We start from the raw sequence: 21579 nt of genomic DNA, 5'->3' as shown, positions 1-21579 counted from the left end.
ATGTATACACTGATGTGTATAAAATGGATGACTAATAAGAACCTGCTGTATAAAAAAATAAATTAAATAAAATTCAAAAATTAAAAAGGAAAAAAAAAGTAATGGTGGCTAAAACTACTGTAACCTTGATACAAATCAAGGCATTGACACCAAACTCACAGGAAAGAAATTGTTTCACTTAGAAGAGTCCTGAAAATAGTTTAAATTGTTAATTTTATTAAAACCCAATCTTTGAATACATGTTACTTAAATATTATTTGTGGCAAAATGGAAAAGATGCATAAAGAACTTCTACTGTACCTAAGTATGAGGGTATGGTACATGTTTTTTCTTGAGAAAAAACAATTGTTTGAGTTGTAAGTCAGTGTTGATGCCTTTTTCCTGGAACACTGTTTTTACTTGACAGATTAACTGCCAAACAAACTATGGTTATTCAGGCTAAGATACTTGGCAGACACTGTCTCAAAAATGAGCAGAGGGCCTATTACTTCCAGGAAAACAAACGGCATTATTTGGTACCAATGACAAAATTTGGGCTTTCAAATGAAAATTAAAATTTTGGAAAACATATTCACTACCATGAACTTGAGATCACTGGTAATATTAATAAATTTGACTTATTAATATGTTATAGTGAAATGTGTGAGTATTTTTAAGATATGTACACTCAGAGAAGCATTGTTTTGTAAATTTCCAATGTCTGATGTTATAAAAATCATGTATGGGTACCAGATACATTTAAAGGATACATAGATCAATGGGTTTTAATGTAACAGAGTATAAAAAATTCATTGATAGGATTTCAGGTTCCAAGTGCAATTAACATTTAAGAAATGACTGCTTTTCAAGATTTGGTGTAGCACCAAAGAACATCCAAAATTATCTGAGAAGATTATTATAACACTCCTCAACTACATAATTTTTTTCAACTACATAACTGTATGAGGCTGGAGTTTCTTCATAGATTTCAACCAAAGCAACATAAAGCAACACACTGAATGAAGAAGCAGAAATGAGAATCTAGCTGCTTCCTACTAAACCAGACATCAAAAGAGATTTGCAAAAACAGAAAACAGTAACACTCTTTTCAATAATTATGTTTCTTGGAAATGGATTTTCATTTTTATTATTATTTTTTTAAACATCTTTATTGGAGTATAATGGCTTTACAATGGTATGTTAGTTTCAGCTTCACAACAAAATGAATCAGTTATATATATACATATGTTCCCATATCTCTTCCCGCTTGCGTCTCCCTCCCTCCCACCCTCCCTATCCCACCCCTCCAGGCGGTCACAAAGCACCGAGCTGATCTCCCTGTGCTATGCGGCTGCTTCCCACTAGCTATCTACCTTACGTTTGGTAGTGTATATATGTCCATGCCTCTTTATCGCTTTGTCACCGTTTACCCTTCCCCCTCCCCATAGCCTCAAGTCCATTCTCTAGTAAGTCTGTGTCTTTATTCCTGTTTCACCCGTAGGTTTTTCATGACATTTTTTTTTCTTAAATTCCATATATATGTGTTAGCATACGGTATTTGTCTCTCTCTTTCTGACTTACTTCACTCTGTATGACAGACTCTAGGTCTATCCACCTCATTACAAATAGCTCAATTTCGTCTCTTTTTATGGCTGAGTAATATTCCATTGTATATATGTGCCACATCTTCTTTATCCATTCATCTGATGATGGACACTTAGGTTGTTTCCATCTCTGGGCTATTGTAAATAGAGCTGCAATGAACATTTTGGTACATGACTCTTTTTGAATTATGGTTTTCTCAGGGTATATGCCCAGTAGTGGGATTGATGGGTCATATGGTAGTTCTATTTGTAGCTTTTTAAGGAATCTCCATACTGTTCTCCACAGTGGCTGTATCAATTTACATTCCCACCAACAGTGTAAGAGGGTTCCCTTTTCTTCACACCCTCTCCAGCATTTATTGTTTCTAGATTTTTTGATGATGGCCATTCTGACTGGTGTGAGATGATATCTCACTGTAGTTTTGATTTGCATTTCTCTAATGATTAGTGATGTTGAGCATTCTTTCATGTGTTTGTTGGCACTCTGTATATCTTCTTTGGAGAAATGTCTATTTAGGTCTTCTGCCCATTTTTGGATTGGGTTGTTTGTTTTTTTGTTATTAAGCTGCATGAGCTGCTTATAAATTTTGGAGATTAATCCTTTGTCAGTTGCTTCATTTGCAAATATTTTCTCCCATTCTGAGGGTTGTCTTTTGGTCTTCTTTATGGTTTCCTTTGCTGCGCAAAAGCTTTTAAGTTTCATTAGGTCCCATTTGTTTACTTTTGTTTTTATTTCCATTTCTCTAGGAGGTGGGTCAAAAAGGACCTTGCTGTGATTTATGTCATAGAGTGTTCTGCCTATGTTTTCCTCTAAGAGTTTGATAGTTTCTGGCCTTACATTTAGGTCTTTAATCCATTTTGAGCTTATTTTTGTGTATGGTGTTAGGGAGTGATCTAATCTCATACTTTTACATGTAGCTGTCCAGTTTTCCCAGCACCACTTATTGAATAGGCTGTCCTTTCTCCACTGTACATTTCTGCCTCCTTTGTCAAAGATAAGGTGACCATATGTGCGTGGGTTTATCTCTGGGCTTTCTATCCTTTTCCATTGATCTATATTTCTGTTTTTGTGCCAGTACCATACTGTCTTGATTACTGTAGCTTTGTAGTATAGTCTGAAGTCAGGAAGCCTGATTCCTCCAGCTCCATTTTTCGTTCTCAAGATTGCTTTGGCTATTCGGGGTCTTTTGTGTTTCCATACAAATTGTGAAATTTTTTGTTCTAGTTCTGTGAAAAATGCCAGTGGTAGTTTCATAGGGATTGCATTGAATCTGTAGATTGCTTTGGGTAGTAGAGTCATTTTCACAATGTTGATTCTTCCAATCCAAGAACATGGTATATCTCTCCATCTATTTGTATCATCTTTAATTTCTTTCATCAGTGTCTTATAATTTTCTGCATACAGGTCTTTTGTCTCCTTAGGTAGGTTTATTCCTAGGTATTTTATTCTTTTTGTTGCAATGGTAAATGGGAGTGTTTTCTTGATTTCACTTTCAGATTTTTCATCCTTAGTGTATAGGAATGCCAGAGATTTCTGTGTATTAATTTTGTATCCTGCTACTTTACCAAATTCATTGATTAGCTCTAGTAGTTTTCTGGTAGCATCTTTAGGATTCTCTATGTATAGTATCATGTCATCTGCAAACAGTGACAGCTTTACTTCTTCTTTTCCGATTTGGATTCCTTTTATTTCCTTTTCTTCTCTGATTGCTGTGGCTAAAACTTCCAAAACTATGTTGAATAAGAGTGGTGAGAGTGGGCAACCTTGTCTTGTTCCTGATCTTAGTGGAAATGCTTTCAGTTTTTCACCATTGAGGACGATGTTGGCTGTGGGTTTGTCATATATGGCCTTTATTATGTTGAGGAAAGTTCCCTCTATGCCTACTTTCTGCAGGGTTTTTATCATAAATGGGTGTTGAATTTTGTCAAAAGCTTTCTCTGCATCTATTGAGATGATCATATGGTTTTTCTCCTTCAATTTGTTAATATGGTGTATCACGTTGATTGATTTGCGTATGTTGAAGAATCCTTGCATTCCTGGAATAAACCCCACTTGATCATGGTGTATGATCCGTTTAATGTGCTGTTGGATTCTGTTTGCTAGTATTTTGTTGAGGATCTTTGCATCTATGTTCATCAGTGATATTGGCCTGTCGTTTTCTTTCTTTGTGACATCCTTGTCTGGTTTTGGTATCAGGGTGATGGTGGCCTCGTAGAATGAGTTGGGGAGTGTTCCTCCCTCTGCTATATTTTGGAAGAGTCTGAGAAGGATAGGTGATAGCTCTTCTCTAAATGTTTGATAGAATTCGCCTGTGAAGCCATCTGGTCCTGGGCTTTTGCTTGTTGGAAGATTTTTAATCACAGTTTCAATTTCAGTGCTTGTGATTGGTCTGTTCATATTTTCTATTTCTTCCTGATTCAGTCTTGGCAGGTTGTGCCTTTCTAAGAATTTGTCCATTTCTTCCAGGTTGTCCATTTTATTGGCATAGAGTTGCTTGTAGTAATCTCTCATGATCTTTTGTATTTCTGCAGTGTCAGTTGTTACTTCTCCTTTTTCATTTCTAATTCTATTGATTTGAGTCTTCTCCCTTTTTTTCTTGATGAGTCTGGCTAATGGTTTATCAATTTTGTTTATCCTTTCAAAGAACCAGCTTTTAGTTTTATTGATCTTTGCTATCGTTTCCTTCATTTCTTTTTCATTTATTTCTGATCTGATTTTTATGATTTCTTTCCTCCTGCTAACTTTGGGGTTTTTTTGTTCTTCTTTCTCTAATTGCTTTAGGTGCAAGGTTAGGTTGCTTATTCGAGATGTTTCCTGTTTCTTAAGGTAAGATTGTATTGCTATAAACTTCCCTCTTAGAACTGCTTTTGCTGCATCCCATAGATTTTGAGTCGTCGTATCTCCATTGTCATTTGTTTCTAGGTATTTTTTGATTTCCTCTTTGATTTCTTCAGTGATCACTTCGTTATTAAGTAGTGTATTGTTTAGCCTCCATGTGTTTGTATTTTTTACAGATCTTCCCCTGTAATTGATATCGAGTCTCATAGTGTTGTGGTCGGAAAAGATACTTGATACAATTTCAATTTTCTTAAATTTACCAAGGCTTGATTTGTGACCCAAGATATGATCTATCCTGGAGAATGTTCCATGAGCACTTGAGAAAAATGTGTATTCTGTTGTTTTTGGATGGAATGTCCTATAAATATCAATTAACTCCATCTCGTTTAATGTATCATTTAAAGCTTGTGTTTCCTTATTTATTTTCATTTTGGATGATCTGTCCATTGGTGAAAGTGGGGTGTTAAAGTCCCCTACTATGAATGTGTTACTGTCGATTTCCTCTTTTATGGTTGTCAGTATTTGCCTTATGTATTGAGGTGCACCTATGTTGGGTGCATAAATGTTTACAATTGTTATATCTTCCTCTTGGATCGATCCCTTGATCATTATGTAGTGTCCTTCTTTGTCTTTCTAATAGTCTTTGTTTTAAAGTCTATTTTTGTCTGATATGAGAATTGCTACTCCAGCTTTCTTTTGGTTTCCATTTGCATGAAATACCTTTTTCCATCCCCTTAGTTTCAGTCTGTATGTGTCTCTAGGTCTGAAGTGGGTCTCTTGTAGACAGCAAATATATGGGTCTTGTTTTTTTTATCCATTCAGCCAATCTGTGTCTTTTGGTGGGAGCATTTACTCCATTTACATTTAAGGTAATTATCAATATGTGTGTTCCCATTCCCATTTTCTTAATTGTTTTGGGTTTGTTATTGTAGGTCTTTTCCTTCTTTTGTGTTTCTTGCCTAGAGACGTTCCTTTAGCAGTTGTTGTAGAGCTGGTTTGGTGGTGCTGAAGTCTCTCAGCTTTTGCTTGTCTGTAAAGGTTTTAATTTCTCCATCAAATCTGAATGAGATCCTTGCTGGGTAGAGTAATCTTGGTTGCAGGTTTTTCTCCTTCAACACTTTCAATATGTCCTGCCACTCCCTTCTGGCTTGCAGAGTTTCTGCTGAAAGATCAGCTGTTAACCTTATGGGGATTCCCTTGTGTGTTATTTGTTGTTTTTCCCTTGCTGCTTTTAATATGTTTTCTTTGTATTTAATTTTTGACAGTTTGATTAATATGTGTCTTGGCGTATTTCTCCTTGGATTTATCCTGTATGGGACTCTCTGTGCTTCCTGGACTTGATTAACTATTTCCTTTCCCATATTAGGGAAGTTTTCAACTATAATCTCTTCAAATATTTTCTCAGTCCCTTTCTTTTTCTCTTCTTCTTCTGGAACCCCTATAATTCGAATGTTGGTGCGTTTAATGTTGTCCCAGAGGTCTCTGAGACTGTCCTCAGTTCTTTTCATTCTTTTTTCTGCTCTGCAGTAGTTATTTCCACTATTTTATCTTCCAGGTCACTTATCCGTTCTTCTGCCTCAGTTATTCTGCTATTGATCCCATCTAGAGTACTTTTAATTTCATTTATTGTGTTGTTCATCGTTGCTTGTTTCATCTTTAGTTCTTCTAGGTCCTTGTTAACTGATTCTTGCATTTTGTCCATTCTATTGTCCATTCTATCTCCAAGATTTCGGATCAACCTTACTATCATTATTCTGAATTCTTTTTCAGGTAGACTGCCTATTTCCTCTTCATTTGTTAGGTCTGGTGGGTTTTTATCTTGCTCCTTCATCTGCTGTGTGTTTTTCTGTCTTTTCATTTTGCTTATCTTACTGTGTTTGGGGTCTCCTTTTTTGCAGGCTGAAGGTTCGTAGTTCCTGTTGTTTTTTGTGTCTGTCCCCAGTGGCTAAGGTTGGTTCAGTGGGTTGTGTAGGCTTCCTGGTGGAGGGTACTAGTGCCTGTGTTCTGGTGGATGAGGCTGGATCTTGTCTTTCTGGTGGGCAGGTCCACGTCTGGTGGTGTGTTTTGGGGTGTCTGTAGACTTATTATGATTTTGGGCAGCCTCTCTGCTAATGGGTGGGGTTGTGTTCCTGTCTTGCTAGTTGTTTGGCATAGGGTGTCCAGCACTGTAGCTTGCTGGTCGTTGAGTGAAGCTGGGTGCTGGCGTTGAGATGGAGATCTCTCGGAGATTTTTGCTGTTTGATATTATGTGCAGCTGGGAGGCCTCTTGTGGACCAGTGTCCTGCAGTTGGCTCTCCCACCTCAAAGGCACAGCACTGACTCCTGGCTGCAGCACCAAGAGCCTTTCATCCACAGGGCTCCTTAATTTGGGATGATTCGTTGTCTATTCAGGTATTCCACAGATGCAGGGTATATCAAGTTGATTGTGGAGCTTTAATCCGCTGCTCCTGAGGCTGCTGGGAGAGATTTCCCTTTCTCTTCTTTGTTCTCACAGTTCCCAGGGGCTCAGCTTTGGATTTGGCCCCGCCTGTGCGTGCAGGTTGCCGGAGGGCATCTGTTCTTTGCTCAGACAGGACGGGGTTAAAGGAGCCGCTGATTCGGAGGCTCTGGCTCGCTCAGGCCGGGGGGTAGGGAGGGTCACGGAGTGTGGGGCGGGCCTGCGGCGGCAGAGGCCGGCGTGACGTTGCAGCCTGAGGCGCGCCGTGCGTTCTCCCGGGGGAGTTGTCCCTGGATCCCGGGACCCTGGCAGTGGCGGGCTGCACAGGCTCCCCGGAAGGGCGTGTCGCTAGTGACCTGTGTTCGCACACAGGCCTCCTGGTGGCGGCAGTAGCGGCCTTAGCGTCTCATGTCTGTCTCTGGGCTCCGCACTTTTAGCCGCGGCTCGTGCCCGTCCCTGGAGCTCTCTCAAGCAGCGTTCTTAATCCCCTCTCCTCGTGCACCAGGAAACAAAGAGGGACGTAAAAGTCTCTTGCCTCTTCGGCAGGTCCAGACTTTTCCCCGGACTCTCTCCCGGCTAGCCGCGGTGCACTAACGCCCTGCAGGCTGTGTTCACGCCGCCAACCTCAGTCCTCTCCCGGCGCTCCGACAAAAGCCGGAGCCTCAGCTCCCAGTCCCGCCCGCCCCGGCGGGCGAGCAGACAAGCCTCTCGGCTGGTGAGTGCCGGTCGGCCCGATCCTCTGCGCTGGAATCTGTCCGCTTTGCCCTCCGCACCCCTGTTGCTGTGCTCTCCTCCGCGGCTCCCAAGCTCCCCCACTCCGCCTCCCGAAGTCTCCACCCGCGAAGGGGCTTCCTAGTGTGTGGACACTTTTCCTCCTTCACAGCTCTCTCCCGCTGGTGCAGGACCCGTCCCTATCCTTTTGTCTCTGTTTAGTTTTTTCTTTTGCCCTAACCAGGTACGTGGGGGGTTCCTTGCCTTTTGGGAGGTCTGAGGTCTTCTGCCAGCGTTCAGTAGGTGCTCCGTAGGAGTTGTTCCACGCGTAGATGTATTTCTGGTGTCGGAAATGGATTTTTAAATAAACATATATGGTAACATGTAATGGTTTTGTTGTAATTTTAAATGGATAAATATTTCGAAATTTCTCAGTTTTGATGTTTGGATTCTGTGACTGTCGATCGACCCAGTCCCGTTAAACAAAAGCTCTTCAGAGTCCTCAATAGTTTGTTAGAGTATAAAATGTTCCTGGGACCAAAGTCTGAGAACCAGTGATAAAGGTGAACATCACTTTCCTGATGATCCTAGAGCTTCCTGTTTGGGGTTTCAGCATAGGGGGCATCATTCATCGCGTGCAGCAGTTCACAGCATAATTAGCATGAGTTCTGAAGTACTACAGCATCATCCCTGCATACAGTAGAGGCACAATAAAATTTTATTCTTCATTTCTTTTCTTTTTTTTTTTTTTTTTTTTTTGCGGTACGCGGGCCCCTCACTGCTGTGGCCTCTCCCATTGTGGAGCACAGGCTCTGGACGCGGAGGCTCAGCGGCCATGGCTCATGGGCCCAGCCAGATCTTCCCGGACCGGGGCACGAACCCGTGTCCCCTGCATCGGCAGGCGGACTCTCAACCACTGAGCCACCAGGGAAGCCCTATTCTTCATTTCTTAAAACTGGAAATGATCGGAGGGAAAACGTGCACAAGTCTTTTGCTGTTGTTGCTTAAATTTTACATCTCAGAATTGATGCAGGGAAAGGAAAAGAGTTCTGAAGATGGAAACTGGTGATGGTTGCACAACAATATGAATGTACTTAATGCCACTGAACCGTAAGCCTCAAAATGGTTACGGTAAAATGTAAATTTTATGTTACACGTATTTTACCGCAATAAAATATTGGGGAAGAAAAGAGCATTAGGCCATCTAACTTTTGTTTTAAAAACAGCACATGCAATTCTTAAGAAGGAAGATAGAATAATTCTAGTATTAGAAGTACCCTTACAGCCCAGTGTTCCAAGTAAAAATAACTGCATTTATGGACGTTCCTCTCCTTTCCCTGCTCCATCCCCACTCCCACTTCCAGATAACTTTAAGGCTAAGGGAATATATATTGTGATATTGCTTCATGTTCTACAGCTACAGGTACCAAGATGCCCAAATCAAAGGGTAACCTTTATAAATTAAAAAATTAAGCATCCATAAAAAAAAGAAAATCCTTCCATCTGTGACAACGTTAATGAACCCGGAGGACATTATGCTAAGTGAAATAAGCCAGACAGGAAAAGACAATACTGCATGATCTCACTTATATGTGGAATCTAAAAAAGTCTAACTCATAAAGCCAGATAGTAGAATAGTGGTTACAAGGGGCTTGCGGGGTCAGGAACATGGGGAGAGGCTGGTCATAGGATATAAACTTTCTGTCATAAGCTGAAAAAGTTCTGGGGTTCTGATGCATAGCATAGTGACTACAGTTAGTAATAGTGTATTGTACACTTGGAATTTGCTAGGAGAGTAGATCTGAAGTGTTTTTACCACACACACACAAAAAAAAGAAAGAAAAAAAAGGCAACTATGGGAGGTGATGGATGTGTTTCCCTTGGTTGTGATAATCATGTCACAAAGTATATGTATGTCAAACCATCACGTTGGTCATCCTAAATATACCATACGATTGTTGTCAATTATGCCTCAATAGAGCTGGAGAAAAATTCAGCACCTGTTTTCATATTATTAAGATACTGTCACGTTAAAAGACATTTTTGAATGTATAATTACAAAAATTAAAATGATCATGATAAAAAATTTAAACATTGAAGCAAGGGGTCTCTTCTCTCTTTAGGAGAGTCAGTCGGGCTGTTCAGAGTTCTACTCCCACAGCTGTTTCCTGCCAGCTGGGCAACTGGGGAGAGTGGACAGATTGCTTTCCATGCCAGGAGAAAAAGGTGAGACATTTATGACCAATTTTGGAGCATTTAACATTTAAATTGTGTACTAGGCATTCAAATGGAGATAAACAGTCACGTCTATAAATCTAGAGGCCTGGGGAGAAAAGGGTATTCAGAAGCCATACGCATGTGGCTGGTGGAACTTATTTCTGCCTCTTCTGATTTTGTTTGTAAGGCATTTGGTTGAGGTTGCAAAAGATGTGTATGTTACGGCTTAGATGCAGAAAAGTGGCACTCCGGACATGGGCACACTGATCCCCACTGGCCACTCTGGGTCCTGCCTATGTATTACCTTCCAATGAGGGTCATCTGGAGGGACCAATGGCTTGGGAACAAAATGCCAAGCTGTCCATGACCTATGAGGAACTGAGATAAACCAAAGCGTGTCACACAGGGTGTTCCTGAGGATTTCACTTCCATGCACTGAAAAGGCTGACATGCCCAATGAACAGATGTGTATCTATCTTGCCCATCTAAGTGGTTTTAATTGGTCCAAGATGATCGCTAAACTCAGTGGCATAAGGGGGATGTTGAGAGCACTTGGCTCTGTCAGGGAGGAGTATTACAATTCTGTCTTTGTTCAGAATCACTGGCTCATGGTGACAATAGAAAGAAGAGTAACTTCTATTCTGTTTTCTTTTTTTTTTTTTTTTTTTTTGCAGTACGCGGGCCTCTCACTGCTGTGGCCTCTCCCTTTGCGGAGCACAGGCTCTGGACGCGCAGGCTCAGCGGCCATGGCTCACGGGCCCAGCCGCTCCGTGGCATGTGGGATCTTCCCGGACCGGGGCACGAACCCGTGTCCCCTGCATCGGCAGGCAGACTCTCAACCACTGCACCACCAGGGAAGCCCTGCTTTCTTAGTATTTTAAAATCTCTGCAGAGGACACATGCCTTCACTGGATGCACCCAGGGTGGGTGCAGCCCAGACGTGGTACACCACTGCCGAACCTTGTCTATTAGCCTATTGCTGTCAAGCCTGTTTTTTAGCTTCGATTCTGCAGCTTAGATTCTGGCTTGCACCTTATTTGCTGTGTTTACTCTGGACATAATTTTTTACCTTCTCTGTGCCTCTGATTCCTAATCTATAAATGGGAGTAGAAACAGTACTTACACCATAGAGTTATTGAGAGCGTTAAATGAGTAATGCATGCAAAGTGCTTTTCATGGCATCTGGCACAAAGTAAGTGTTCAATAAATGTGAGCTGTTTCTATACTTCCTATCTGTGCCCTCCTCTCCAACCCCACTCCCACTGCCTTGAATCAAGCCCTGCTCTTCTCTCACTGATAGTCCTCCTGACTCCAGACCCCCTCCTCAGTTAAATGCAAAAGTGCCCTGTGGGGCTTCCCTGGTGGCACGGTGGTTGGGAGTCCGCCTGCCGATGCAGGTGACATGGGTTTGTGCCCCGGTCCGGGAAGATCCCACATGCCGCGGAGCGGCTGGGTCCATGAGCCATGGCCGCTGAGCCTGCGCGTCCGGAGCCTGTGCTCCGCAATGGGAGAAGCCACAACAGTGAGAGGCCCGTGTACCGCAAAAAAAAAAAAAAAAAAAAAAAAAGTGCCCTGTGAAGTTTTGATGACACTGGCAGAAACACCATTTGGAGCTAGTTTATTCAACTTTGAAGGCTAAAATTTATGATTTTGCCTCTCCCATCTCTAGGATATGCCAAAGAATCTTAGATGTCCCAGTTTAAAAATATCTGGCCCCCAATTCTCATTCTGCTTTGACATCCTGGATTCGTTTTCTGAGCCTGCTGTAACAAATGCCAAAAACTGGTTGGCTCAGAACAACAGAAATGTATCCTCTCAGAGTTCTGCAATCAAGGTGTCAGCTCGGCCAGGCTCTCTCTGGAAGCTCTAGGGGAGAAGCCGTTCTTGGCTCCTTCCAGCTTTTGGTGGCTGCCTTGCTCCAATCTCTGCTCCTGTCTGCATCCCCCCTTCCCTTCTCTGTGTCTCCTTTATGTGTCTATGTGAAATCTCCCTCTGCTTTCCTCTTATAAGGACACTGTGATGGCATTTAGGGTCCTCCTGGATAATCCAGAGTAATTTCTCCAAATTAATGATGTCTGCAAAGATCCTTTTTCCAAATAAGATAACATTTACAACTTTCAAGGATTAGGACTTAATTTCTTTGCATGGCCTTTAGTCAACCTATTATACATTTAAACAGCATCCTAAAGCTACGTTTTTCTCTTGTGCTGCAGTTTAGATAGCAGAGAGCACAGGTGAATGACTTACAGTTTAAATCAACATTTATTACTTTCTTAGGGACTCAAAAAGACATGTGTCTTTAAAGTAATCCTTAAAATAATTAAATTCTGTTAATTTTTTAACTGAAAGGCCATCTGAGTTTCTTTCTATTAATATTTTTCTTCCTCTCAAAATCACGCAAGCAATGACGTGCATTTCTGGAAAGAAACATTTTCTACTAGCTAGAAAAGAAAATGATGTCTTAATGATACCAACCACGGGTAATGGCATGGAGAGGTCCCTAGGGACGTATCCTTACCAACCTTTCTGCAATACAATGTCTTCCTTATTTGATAACAACCTAGAAAATAAGGAGCGGGTGGGAATGAACCTCATGTCTGCACCATCATTCCAAGTACAGAAACCACAGGAAGGATGATAATGACAATATATAGTCGCCATTATTAAATAATTTCTGTATACCAAGGACTGTGCTAATGCTTTAAATAAATCATCTTCTTATTTGATTTCCACAGCCAACAGTAGGTGACAGACACCACTCAATCCCTTTGCTTAGTTTGCCCAGTAAGAATGTGGCAGAGCCTCGATTTAAAACTCGGTCTGTCTGATTCCAAAATGCCCGTGAACCTGAGCTATATGCCTCTCCTGCCTCTCTCGGAGCTATATGGAGAGTAGTTAGTGATATTAGAGGTCACCTAATCAAATTCCCACTCAGTCATAATCCTTCCAGAGTAGCCCAACAGCTGGCTACGAGGACGATGACGATGTTGATAACTATTATTACTAAGCGCATACCAGAACCACGCAGAATGCTGATGTCTTTACCTGTGTTATCACTAATCTTCAGAACACTCTCATCCCTCTCATCTTACAGATGAGAAAACCGAGGGTCAGAGACGTTAAGTAATTTACCCAGTGACACATATACCGTAAGTGGCAGAACTGAAATTCTAACCCAGCTTAAAATGGGATCATTAATAGTACTTAACCCCCTAGACTTGTGAGGATTAACTGACATAAAGAATGTAACGGTTTTGGGCCATAGTAAGCACTCAATAACTGGTAGCTACCATCACCATCATCATCATGATGGTAACTTCAGGTCTTATAACTGATGAATGTTTTCAAGGTTGAGAAAGAGAATTGGCTATACATTTGTATGATGAGCTCTCTTTTATTTACTGCATTGTAGGGCAAGAGAGTGGGTAGAAAATGAAAATATCCTCCTATTCCCACACTGATCGCTAATTATAATCTCTTCTCACCTAGTTTACAAATCTTTTATTGCTGTTATTAACTAAAAGTCAGGGAAGGTAAATGGGCAGGTTGGATCCTCACTTCTTTTTGCTACCTCTGCCTCTTTGCTAAGAGGCAGTTAAGTAGGCAGAAGTGGGCAAGAGGAAAGGGAGGGGAAGCTTCACACTCAGCCCTGGAAGCATCTGGAAAAGGCTGCACTGATAATGATGTGGAAACCACTTCCATTTATTGAGCACCAGTGATATGCCAGGCCCAGGGCTAGGTGTGTCCTCAGACCTTCTCTCACTTAGTTCTCACAAAACCCTTTTGAGGTAAGGTCCCATCATACCCATTTTACATACTAGACAGTGGTCGCTCAGAAAAGATAAGTGACTTGCTCATGGGCAGTTGGTCAGTGAATCCAGGATTTGGCCCTAAATTGGTCTAATCTCATGCCTGTGCTCTTTCAACTATAGGACACAGGTGAAGGAATCATAAGTAATTGTGATTAGTGAGGTCAACGAAGCCACCTCATTTTATAGATTTGGAAAGTGAGGCAGAAAGTGCCAGGCTCTGATAACTTTACCCAGCAAGTAATAAATAGATTCAGGTCAGGAACTCAATTCGCTTACTTCTCAAATCATTGCCTTCCTATTTACTTATTAACAGTTTTGAAGCTAGGGCCTATGGGCTAAGAGACGGCAGAAAATATGGTGCTGACTGACACTCCGTGTGAAGCTCTTCATACAGCATGTTTTATATTGTTATATTTTTTATCTCCTCAACCATCTCTAAGCTTCTTAAAGACAGGGATGGAACTTCAATTTCTTGGAATATCTTACTGTTCAGCTTCTTCCTGATACTCTAGTATCTAACACTGTACACCCTAGAGAAGACAGTGTCATAAAAACATTGAGCCCAAGACTGGTATGCATTTTTTATTCTTTCGCTCCTTCTTTCAGTAAGTATTTATTCATCTGCAGTCAGAGCTGGACACAGGGTCTCAGATGATGTCTTCAGAGCTCTTTTTGTCTCTCTAATTGTTGGATGGGCTGTTTCTATAATAGGCAAGATGACCACTTGATACCCACAATTCCCAGCAACTTCAGCTAAAAAGAAACTATCTTTTCCAATAGTTCTGAAAGAAACTTCCCAGAGATGACTATGATTGCCCTAAGGTTGAGTCATGAACCAATCATTGCAACTTGGCAGATGACTGGTACTCTGGTTGCCCTGCCTCGTTCACATCCACACGTCCTGTAACTGAGGGGGTGACGTCACCCCCACCTGAACCATACGAGACATGCCACAAGGAAAGAGGAAATGCCATGACCAGAAGAAATTCTTCAAAGGAAAAGTGATAAACATCTTTTTAAAGGTGACTACCATGTAACTGACCATAGATCAAGTGCCAAGTATATGAAGCCAAATAAGACGTGGCCTCCCTTTGCTGACCCTAACCTTATGTGCAAATTGTTCCTAAACTAGTGAGAAACGTAAACAAAGAAGTGGACAATCAATCACAACCTTATATGACAAGTGCTAGGAGAGAGGGTACATAGGGAACTGAGAATATATTACTTAGTTAGGGAAGTCTGTTCCCGTGGAGGTAAACCGTGAGTCTTGAAAGATGAATAGGTACTAACTGGCTTCAGAAGGGGGAGACAGAGGTTGTTTCTAGCAAGTAGGAAGACCCTAGAAATAACTAGTCCAAACCTCTCATTTGATGTTTGGAGGTCCTACTCAATATTCCAGCTGGTGACAGTGCCACCTCTGGTTGAACACCGCCATTTATGATCACTCATCCTCGCAAAAGACAGCTTTGCAGGCAGCTCTCAATCATTAGACAGTCATTCCTTATGTTAAGCTGAGACCTGCCTGCACCAATCTCAGTTGATTGATAGACAATGAATGTGTCTGGTTCCAAATCTGATTTAGTACAGATACCGGAGCCTCCTGCAGCCTAACAAGTTCGGGGGAACCATCTGCAGTGGGACTGTCTGGGACCAAGCCAGCTGTCACAGTCCCACAGCTTGTGTGAAGCAAGCACAGTGTGGACAGGATTTCCAGTGTAAGGAGACAGGTGAGTAGCATCTCAGAAGGATAACAGCTGTGCCTGTCAAACTTAATATGCAAAACAGTTCTCCAGGAGCTTGTTAGAATGCAGGCTCTTGAGCCCTTCCCCTAGAAGTTGTCGTTCTGGGGTTTGGGATGGGACCCAGGAAGCTGAATTTTAAGCCAAGTCAGCAGCCCAAGTAAATTTGAGGCAACTTTGCTGGAACACCCGTTGAGTTGGAAAAGGTACAATTCACTCATCCATCCATTCATTGAGTAAATGCTGATTGGGTACATATGATGGCCAGACAATGTGCTACCTGCTGGTGATGCAGAGGTGAAAAGTCCTTGTGCCTGATCTCAGAGTACTCCTAGTCTCTTTGGGAGACAGACCTATAAGGAATCAATGACAGTGTCCTGTGATAGCCAGTGTAATGGGTGTATGTACAGGGTCCAATGTACGGACTCTGGCAGGGGGTGCCTAAATCTGCTTTGGGCAGTCAGGGCAGGATTCAAAATGGTACTTGAGCTGAGACTTAGAAAATGAAAAAGAGTTTGCTAGGAGACAGAATGTGCAAAAACGCAGAGATTTAGGGACTCACAACGAGCCCAGAATAAGTGCTTTGGGAAGAGAGGCAGGGGATGGGCCAGGTAGGTTACCGGGGGCCAGACAGTGACATTTGGAAGCAGAGGAATGGGGAGATCCTGAAGGATGCAGAGCAAGGGATGACATGGCCAGACTGGAATTTTAGAAAGATCCCTGGGGCTGCAATGTGGAGACTGAATTAGAAAGAGCAGGCCTGGGGCAGGGTCTGAGCTGGGGGGCTACAGGTGAGAGACATGGGGGCTGGAGGGAGGGCAGAGGCAGTGAGGATGGAAGGAGGATGGAACAGGACTGGGAGGAGCGAAGGGCTATTTCAGGGGTGGAACGGACATGGTGACTATGGATGCAGGTCATGAGGGAAGGGGAGGAGTCCCGGACACTCTAGAAGCATCCACGGCCTCTCCTCAGGTCGCTGCCTGAAACGCCACCTGGTGTGTAATGGAGAAAATGACTGCCTGGATGGCTCTGATGAGGACAACTGTGAAGACATCAGGGTCTTGGAAGATGACTGCAGCCAGTATGACCCGATTCCAGGATCAGAGAGGGTGGCCTCGGGGTGAGTTGCTGCCGGCTGGCTGTCGGGAGCAGGGCATGATTTCTCTCCAATCATGAGTATTAGTTTCAGGGAAAGAAGAGGGTCTTTGGGGGGAATCTCTCTGGAGTGTATCCTGTGAGGCCGTCCTCACCATCCCTCTAAGTGGCTTGGTCCATCTGGGCTGCTCTAACAAAACACCACACACTGGGTGGCTTACCAACAACAGAAGTGTATTTCTCACAGTTCTGAGGCTGGTAGTCTGAGATCAGGGTGTTAGCCTGGTCAGGTGAGGGTGTTCTTTCAGGCCACAGACTTCTCGTTGTGCCCTCACATGGTGGAAGGGGCTAGGGAGCTCTATGGGGTCTCCTTGATAAGAGCACTGATGTCATTCACGAGGGCTCCACTCTCATGACCTAAGCGCCTCCCAAAGGTCTCCCTCCAAATACCACCACATGAGGGGTTAGAGTTTCAACATATGAATTTTACAGGACATAGCTCATGTTTTCCCCTTTATGTCTCTGCCCAAGGGTCCTCCTTTCACCCTTTCCCACTCTACTGCTCATTCCTCTTGCCCCAGTTCCATTTCCAAGGCCCTTTTAAGAGGCTACACCTTCCATGAAGGCTTCCAATATCCCCAAAAGACAGCATTTCTCTGGCCCAAGTGCACTTTCCAGTAGCCCTGTTCTTACTCTGCTTTGCACAGTGGTTGCTGATATAACCAAGGCTTTAGGGTGAGATGGGGTGGGGCTTGAATCTCCACTTTGCCATTGCTGGCTTATAACTCTCAGGCCAGTTTCTTTATCTGTTGAGATTCAATCAGCCTCAATTCTAACTTTACTTCACTGTGCACCTTATGTTCATGTTTAGTCCCTTGCACACATAATACTCTTTTCTTCTCACTTCACAAAGTTAGTTCCTTCTTTCTGAAATGTCCTTCCCTGTATTCCTAACTGGTTAACTTTTTGCCTAGTGTTGTGCCCTGAATTGTATCCCCCTAAAACTTGTATGTTGAAGCCCTAACCCCCAATATGGTCGTATTTAGAGATAGGGCCTTTACAGAGGTAATTAAGGTCAAATGAGCTCATAAGGGTGGGGCCCTAATCCAATAGGACTGGTGTCCTTGTAAGAAGAAGAAGAGACACCAGAGAGCTCTCTCTCACCTCTCACCATGTGCACAGAGAAGGGGCCATGTGACACTATGGCGAGAAGGTGGCCATCTGCAACCCGGGAAGAGAGGCCTCACCAAAACCAACCCTGATGGCACCTTTCTCTTAGACTTCTAGCCTCCAGGACTGAGAGAACATAAATGTCTATTCTTCGAGTCATCCAGACTTGGGTATTGTATTGGGTATGGTACTTTGCTATGACAGCCCAGCTAAGACACCTAGGCATCACTTCCTCTAGCTGGTCTTTTTTGACACCCCCTCCCCTCCTCTCAACACTGTCTAGGCTGGCTTAGTCCCCTCCTACTGTTCCCAGCGTCCCTGTGTGTCCTACTCTCCCAGGATTTATCCAACAGGGCAGAGACATCTATTCCCCAGGCTAAGGGGTCCTCATCATTTTCTGCTTCTCCAGCATCCAGCACAGGGCCACACTCATAGTGACACATGGTACTGTTAGTTCCCTGACACTTTGCTTTGGGCCTTGTCCCCTGACTTGAGTATAAACTCTTTGAGGGCCGAGGTTGCTCTGATTCATCTTTTTCATCTCCTCAGCCCTTATGTCAGAGCTTTCCCCATAACAGCCTCTCACTGAGTATTGATTGCAGTGAAACAAATCAATATGACCAACTGGACCTTTACAGATGAGGAAACAGAGAGAGACAGTACTCATCACCCAGTGACCCAGCCACATGGCAGCCCACTCTGGGTCAGGTGTGGGTGCTGTAAAATGCAGCTCTCATTCATTGAGGTTTAATTACGTTCAGATCACAGCCCACAAGGCCTAAAGTATTTACTATCTGGCCCTTTGTAAAAAATAAAATAAGATTTTAAATTAAAAAAAATAAAATAAGATTTCCTACAAGGTAGGACAGAATCCTGTAAATGCATGTAGACACACACGTATGAAAAGATGATCAAATTCCTGTTTCTTTTAGACCAATAATATTAGTTTTCTTGGACTGCCATAACAAAGTGCCACAAACTAAGTGGCTTAATCAATAGAAATTTATTTTCTCAGGAGGCTAGAAGTCTCAGAATCAGGTCTCAGCAGGATTGCTTTTTCTGAGGCCTCTCTCCTTGGCTTGTGAATGGCCGTCTTCTCCCTTTGTCGTCACATGGTCTCCCCGCTGTACATGGCTCTGTCCTAACTTCCTCTTCTTAGAAGGATACAAGTCCTACTGGATTAGGGCCCTCCCTAATAACTTCATTTTAACTTAATTACCTCTTTAAGCATCCTATCACCAAAACACAGTCAAATTCTGAGGTTTTGGGAGTTAGGACTTCAACATACAAATATTGGGAGAACATATTTCAGCCTCTAACACCAATAAAAGGGGATTCTTGTTGATTTTGAAAGTGACTGTGGGATAAACAGACTACAAGCATGAAATATTGAGGTTTTGACTTGAAAAACAATTCCCTCATAATTGACAAAAATATCACAGACCATGACCCTGCTCTCATATGATTCAATCAGGAGATTTCAAAGGTACTTGCTGATCCGTGTGCTTTGCCACACCTAACACTGAAACCAGTAGAATGGGCCCAGCTCCACTCCCAGCAGCTGACATTATGGTGGTTTCTTCATTCATCTCAAGATCTCAGAGGCCTTTCCTGATATCTTATTTTTTCTAATTTAGGCATTTCCCAGTTTTTAATTTTTATTTATTGTTACAGAAGTAATGCCTATTTGAGGTAAAAACTGAAATTCTTCCTTCACTATCCCTCACCTGCTCCCACCCACTCACCCTCTCTCTCTTCCCTCCCTAGAGCTGACCCCTGTTACATGATTTCGCAATCATGTAAAAATGCATTGACAACATACACTGTATGGAAGGTATGCCTATCAGGTGTATTGTGCATTACAGACATAAGTGTATTTTACATAAATGTGATCAGACTACATATTGTCCATAACTTGCTTTTTTCACTTAATAATATATTTTGAAGATTTTCCTCCCATATCTTCTATTGTCTTTTTCTAGGCAGCATAGTGTTCCTTAACAGGGGTCAGCAGACTATGGCCTGAACACTAAATTCAGCCTGCTGTCTATTTTTAAATAAAGTTTTATTGAAACACAGGCTTCTGCCCTACAGTGGAAGAGTTCAGTAGTTGCAACAGAAACCTACGTAGCCTACAAGGCCTAAAGTATTTACTATCTGGCCCTTTGTAAAAAATAAAATAAGATTTCCCAATTCTCCTATAGTATAACTATATAATTTATTTAACTACCTCCTATTGAAAGATAGATTGTTTTCCATTTTTCTCTTATAGACAGTGCTGCAATGAACATTCTTACATACATAATTTTATACCCATGTGTGAATATTTCTAAATTCCGAAAAGTAGAATGTCTTTCTGTATTTTCACTGGGGCTTCTGCAATCACATTTTTAAAATATACATAGGCTTTACTTACGGTTAGAGGTTACATTACAATCTTAGGGCTTATTGTTCTTTAGAGTTTTTCTTTGGCCCATTAGAGGGCCTGTATTTATCAGCTACAGGCAGAAACATGTTCCACAGGGGGAAAGATAGAAACTGCAGGGTAAAGACTAAGAACCCAGATTGTAGTGCCCAAAAAAATCTAGGAAAAAAATCCAGCTATGACTATAGGCAAGGTACTTAATTTTTCTGAGCTTCAATTTTTGCATTTGCAAAATTGTCATGAGGTTGAAAGTTAATGTATGCTAAATGTCTGGTATAGTGTGTATTCAATTCATCATAGCTATTATTACATCACTTCCACTAATGTGAAGAAAGAGATGGGGAAAGGAAGAGAAGAAGGAAGTGAACTTACATTGAATTTCTACTATATGCCAGGTGCTCTACAATTATCCATTTATTCCTTTGAAGTAGGTTTTATTCACAGTTTTTCCCCTGCTCATCTGCCTTTGTGCCCTTTCACAGAGGACATAAATGAACATGACAAATGACATGCCAGAGGCGATCACTGAATGCCATGGGAACACAGAGGAAGGACAATCGTCTGTCCAGGATAATCAAAGAAGGCAATACAGAGGACGCAACATTTGAGTTGGGTCTTAAAGGCTGAGTAGGAGTTTGAGAGGCAAAGACAAGCAATCATTTTATTATCCACAACATATGAGGCTTAGATTGTTAGGTCTTATAACTCTTAGCCAACTTTCAATGATTTGTTCGGTTAACTTTCTCTTTGTATGAGATTAAAGCAGATTTTCACCTGTTTCACATGATTTTTACCTAAATATGGTTAAGCCATCCATGACCTAAAACAGAGAACTTGGGCAGATAGATTTGAAATAGCCCAGAGAGGAAAGTATGGGAAATATTTCTGGAAAGGTATTGGGCTAGGGGAAAAGAAGTATTACTATCAACCGTACTTCTGTTTTATTCTGATACTCTCATTTAGACTTCACAAAACCCAGGAGAGGTAGTTTTACTATGTCTGTTTTTCAAATGAGGAAAATGAGCTTCAGGAAGTTTCTAGAATGTGTCCAAAGTCACACAGCTAGTAAATGACAGAGCTGGAAATTAAGCAGGCGTCTCCCTGACCTCCACACTGTGCCTCCTCCACGCCAAGGCCTTTCTGAGGATTAGATCCTCAGCTTACCACTATGAACTACACCCAATATTTCAAACCTATTTTTTATCAGCAAAACCTTTTCTGAAATCATACTAACAAAAACAACAGCGACATTTATTTAACACTTCATATATGCTAAGTACTGTTACTTGTTTTAACTCATTGTTTAACTCTGTGAGGGCAGTAGTATTAGCTGCTTTTTACAAATGATTAAACTGAGGCACAGAGAGGTTAAATGATCTGCCCAAGGTCACACAGCTAGATGTGGCAGAGATAGGAAACGGGTCCAGACTGTCTGGTTCCTGTGCTTGGACTCTTGATAATCATGCATATTCTTCTTCAATTTACTCAACAAATATTTAGAGGTGCTTCCCATGTGGGAGCACTGTTATAGATGCTGAACGGAGTTGTCTG

At 42.1% G+C, this 21579-nt stretch overlaps 1 protein-coding gene across 1 annotated transcript in view; it reads left to right on the top strand.

Moving 5' to 3' along the window:
- C8A (complement C8 alpha chain) overlaps positions 1–21579 on the top strand; it is a 71826-nt gene that overhangs the window by 16012 nt on the left and 34235 nt on the right. Inside the window, exons 2-4 of the mRNA XM_060142578.1 lie at positions 9694–9796; positions 15182–15326; positions 16311–16458. Coding sequence (XP_059998561.1) covers positions 9694–9796; positions 15182–15326; positions 16311–16458 — 396 coding nt within the window. The remainder of the gene's footprint in view (positions 1–9693; positions 9797–15181; positions 15327–16310; positions 16459–21579) is intronic.

Source organism: Lagenorhynchus albirostris, chromosome 2 (assembly GCF_949774975.1).
Source record: "Lagenorhynchus albirostris chromosome 2, mLagAlb1.1, whole genome shotgun sequence".
NCBI classification, from domain to species: domain Eukaryota; kingdom Metazoa; phylum Chordata; class Mammalia; order Artiodactyla; family Delphinidae; genus Lagenorhynchus; species Lagenorhynchus albirostris.
Note: the sequence above shows the minus strand (reverse complement) of the source record. Positions and strands in the feature narration are given on the sequence as shown.